The following is a 4,708-nucleotide window of genomic DNA, read 5'->3' on the forward strand; positions in this document are numbered from 1 at the left end:
TAAGAAAAGAACACAATTTCAATACAACTCTCTCACAGTTTTAGTATTAGCTTTAGTACAAACTAGAGTATATTTGAATACAGTACTCTGTTCAAAATGTACTTTCTCTTTGACAACAGAGGGTTACATTGAATGGCGTTGGGCGACATCTGGCGGCAGAGAAACGCTAAACGGGGAAGCTCAACCGGATGCAAAGCTGTTGGTGTTGGACTGACTTTCAAAGCAAATTATTTATCATATTGGCGAAACGAAAATGTTGTTTTAAATTATATCATTTAGCCACTTTTGTGAAAGCACCACGTTTTGTTAATATTTTTTTCCAAACAATCTCGATACATTCCCGATTAACAAAGAGAACAAAATAGTCTGTGTGGCTACAAATACTTTACTTTGAAAGTCTTGAACTGTGTATTCCGTTTTAACGCCACCCCCTGCCTTTAAACAAAACGAAGAAGAAGATCATGATCCTGGCTCCACTGGCTCGGTGCTGATATGTCGGCGTTGCTCTGCCTCGTAGCAGGAGCACTTTTTTCTTACGTGCTAGTTTATTACAGCGTGTTTAGGGGAGCTCGGTGCTCCAGCTCAGTGAAGCTGAATGGGAAGACGGCCATTGTGACAGGTACCAAGTCTGAGCGGCTTACTCCCAGTGACGCGATCTGTGACAAACTCAGCGGGAGTCTCCCGGTAACGGAAACACGTGAACGCTGTTTGAATCCCGTGTCAATAGGTGCCAATGTTACAAACGGGTCCACCGACTAATACCTACACATTCACAGACGTCTGTTTTCAAACGCATGCAATATACTGCCCTCACCTGTAAGAGACACGCGCCTCTGAGCATACAAGCTGCACTATGTGCTGTAAAGAATAATGTGCAATGGGTGGAGCCTAGTTATGATAAGCGCATTGTTTCTAATAAGCCCACATAATTCTTACCTCTGTTCATCTTTGTATCACAGGTCGGCGTGCTTGAGTGCAATGTGTGTTTAAAGAGCTGGGTTTGTTTTCAAAGGATGTGCTGACTACTGTCATATAGAATAACCACATGTATAAAGGAGTGCTGGTTTGTTCATGCTCTACTTTACTCGTCTGTTTGCCAAGCCGTGTGCTCAGCCTAGCTGCTTGTGTTCAGGGTGGTGTTCAGCTTGATGTTTTTCCTGCACAGGAAGCAACACTGGCATCGGCAAGGCCACGGCTCTTGATCTGGCGAAGAGAGGGGCCAGGGTGATCCTCGCCTGCCGCAACAAGGCCAGAGCTGAAGCAGCTGCTTTCCACATCCGTAGAGTAAGTACTCTGACAACTATTGTTGATAGGCTGCCCCAAGACATAGTGCCCCTGATACAAATGACATGCTAGAAACACTTCTCATTATGACCTAACACAGCACCACAGGCTGCAGCTTCCTCAATGAATCAAATAGTTTCAACAATAACTGAAGACTCATAAGATGTATTGTACTGTTGAACTGCAGGAGCTATAGTGTAGTATTCACACAGTTTCATAGGACGTATTCCCGTAGAAAGCCTCGCGGGACCAGGCCTTTGTTAATGTCTAGTTAGACCTGCCCAGTATAAGTGGAAAGTCAATGAAATGACCTGAGCCCCCAGGAGACGCTGTCAAGAAGGACCAGTCTGAAAGAAACATTGTTCCCAATATATTTAAAATGTAGTTTAAAATGCAAACGCTTCAGCTCTGCTAGTTTTGTGTATCAGAGCCACACTTAGTCAGGTTGCTCGTCCTTCAGGAGAGCGGGAACAACCAGGTGCTGTTCATGCACTTGGATCTGGCGAGTTTCCAGTCTGTGCGCTGCTTTGCTGAAACCTTCCTGAAGACTGAACCCAGACTGGACATCCTCATCAACAATGCAGGTGAGGATGTAAAACACGCTGGGACAATTCTCTGTGTTACCAGCCACGTCTCTTTATGTAAACCAAATGGAAAAAAAGCCCTGTTGAAATAAATTGCCCACATTGGACTTCACCACGACAGTGCTATACAATGTAAGTACAATGTAAGTGATTGAGCTGCTGCTTCAGGTGTGATGGGGCCAGGGCGCACTGCGGATGGTTTCTCCATGGCGTTTGGAGTCAACCACCTGGGTCACTTCCTGCTCACCAACCTTCTCCTGGAGAAGCTGCAGCAGTGCGGTCCCAGTCGCGTGGTCACTGTGGCTGCACTTCTGCACCGCTGTGGCAGCGCTGACTTCCCTCTGCTGGCTCCCAAGAGGGACCTGGTCTCCGGTCAGTCGACCTGGCACAACGTCCGAGCTTACTGCAACAGCAAGCTGTTTAATGTGCTCTTCACCAGAGAGCTGGCCAACCGGCTGGAGGGCACCAGTGTCACCTGCTACAGCCTCCACCCAGGTTAGGTCTGCACCTTTCATGTAGGAATGTTGAGGGAAATGAAGGGGGTGATTTACAATATCTCACTGTGCAGAGTATTGGCTGTCGGCCAAGCGGTGCTGTACAGTATCGTGGCGCGCTTCCACAATCCTCAAATGTTTGGATAATTTCTTCTTCCAGGGGTCATCCACACAGAGCTGTGTCGCAGTATGAGCTTTTGGCTGCAGCTCCTCATGATTCCCTTTGCCAAGGTCTTCTTCCTGGATCCTGAGGGGGGGTCCCAGACCACCCTGTATTGTGCCCTGCAGGAGGGCATCGAGCCTCTCAGCGGACGTTACTTCTCCAACTGTGCACTACAGCCAGTGGGTGCCAAGGGGCGAGATGATGCCCTGGCAAAGAAGCTGTGGGAAGTGAGCGAGAGGTTAACCAGATCCTCCTCACAGACTGAATCCTGATCTCTGTGAATGTCAGCAAGACTAAGCAGCTGATAGTGGACTTTAGGGAGCAGGAGAGGAACCACCAACCCCTCTGGAACAGCAGGGCGTCTGTGGTGAAGGTGGACAGCTTCAGGCCTGGTCCTCTCACATCACCATCGGGGAGAAGAAAGCCCGTCAGCGCCAGCCCCCGGTTTGAGAACCCCACCAAGGAGGATTACATGGCCCCGCATTCAATGTGAACTCTGTCTACCACACATTTCCAGCAGGAGGTGCAGGGTGGGGATCCACTGAGAGGATCATAAAAGACCTCCATCATCCCAACAGCAGACTTCACTCGGCTGCTCCCGCTGAGGCCAAAACAGAGAGGACGGGGGGAGTTTCTTCCCATCATATTGTTTTACTGCTGCTTCTGTAAAATGTTATTACGCTACAATATTTTATCTATTCTATTTTTTAAATGTTATTTCTTTCTGGAGCAATGCACAAAACAATGTGCGATTGTGTACGTGACTAATAAACATGTGCAATTGGAGAAGCTTCTCTGCTGTAGAGAAGAACATGTGATGCACCCGGTTCACTCCGGAGTCGGGACCAAGCGAGTCAAGACAGAACGGGGACGTTTGCCGCTTTATGATCGGCTGCAGTGGTTCATGTTTTGGCAGTTTTCTACAAAACGATGGGCAGACGTGCTCGTGGCAGACTTTATCTGGACAATGTGACCATGGAGTGGCAGTAAAGGAGTCTCCTGACGGGTGTCTTGGCCCCGTGTGGCCACAGGGGGGCAGTAGCGTCGCACCGCTGTGCGGCGCCTGTGTGGTTGTTGCTTGGAGCAAGGTTGTTGAGGACCTTAACCCAGCAGACCTATGGATTCTGTTCATTATGAGCACTGATTATTAACACGGGTAGGCGTGAAAGTCAGGTCACTTGAGAGTGTTAAGAGAGGTGCTCTTGTAATTACTCAGTAGGACATTCTTGTGCGCAGCCTTCTCCTTTCACCTCGGCGTTGGGGAGGAACACACTTGCACGATCGATTCCTATCTCCTGCTGCCTTCATGTAACCTTCTGTGGTAAACTCGGCTCCTCACTGGGTCTTTCCAGTACCAGCTCAGCACTTCTTCTCCTCACCTGCTCCAGGAAATGGTTACAGGCATTAAGGAGAAGCACCTCAATTGAGATTATGTGCAATTTAAATGAAACATTTACTTTACTACTTATTTATTATCATATTTAAAAAAAAGTGTTTTTCCCGTGAACGTTTTTTTTCTCATTTTTGGGAGTTTTTCCTCATCCGATGTGAGGTCCTGGGACAGGGATGTTGTATATGTACAGAGTCTAAAGACTTCTGAGGCAAATTTGTATTTTGTGATATCGGGCTGTCGAAAATAAATTCAATTGAATTGGAATTTGTGTCTGCAGAGTCCTCCTAAATTCACCAGATGTTACCATTAGATAATACCTAGTTTGGATGTATTAGATACTTTTTTTTATGATGTTGAAAACAATTTATTCATCGAGTGGTACAAAGAGATTTTCAGAATTCCCTCTTTAAAAAACTTTGACTAAAATATCAACACAAATAATGTTTTACCTATAGTTTTATTCAATGTGGCATGCTATGAAAATAAGCACATATTGAATAAGAGAATGCCTCATTTGCACATTTAAACATAACATTTCAGAAAAGTTTGTACATTTGTAATTTCATGATAATCTACTGGCTAAAATGGTCAATTCACCTGTAGTATCTGCGCTTAAGCTCAGCATCAAGCCGAACACACCACTAACAGCTGCAATGATGAAAGCAAGCTCTATGGATTACCCTGGAAGCTGGCAGTGACAGACAGAATACATTGTGTCTGGCAATGGATCGCCATCATGTTTTTGAATGTCATTTTTCAATGCTGTTAACAATACGAACTATTTTATTTA

At 46.1% G+C, this 4,708-nt stretch overlaps 1 protein-coding gene across 1 annotated transcript; it reads left to right on the plus strand.

The window, feature by feature from the left end:
* Window positions 1-449: 449 nt before the first annotated feature.
* On the plus strand, window positions 450-4,182 carry dhrs13a.3 (dehydrogenase/reductase (SDR family) member 13a, duplicate 3). Its single transcript, XM_056441772.1, has 5 exons — window positions 450-619; window positions 1,166-1,284; window positions 1,745-1,868; window positions 2,037-2,363; window positions 2,523-4,182. The coding sequence occupies exons 1-5, from the start codon at window positions 493-495 to the stop codon at window positions 2,795-2,797; spliced, it is 972 nt and encodes a 323-aa protein (XP_056297747.1). The 5' UTR covers window positions 450-492; the 3' UTR covers window positions 2,798-4,182.
* Window positions 4,183-4,708: the final 526 nt, after the last annotated feature.

The sequence above is a fragment of the Pseudoliparis swirei genome, chromosome 20 (genome assembly GCF_029220125.1).
Source record: "Pseudoliparis swirei isolate HS2019 ecotype Mariana Trench chromosome 20, NWPU_hadal_v1, whole genome shotgun sequence".
NCBI classification, from domain to species: domain Eukaryota; kingdom Metazoa; phylum Chordata; class Actinopteri; order Perciformes; family Liparidae; genus Pseudoliparis; species Pseudoliparis swirei.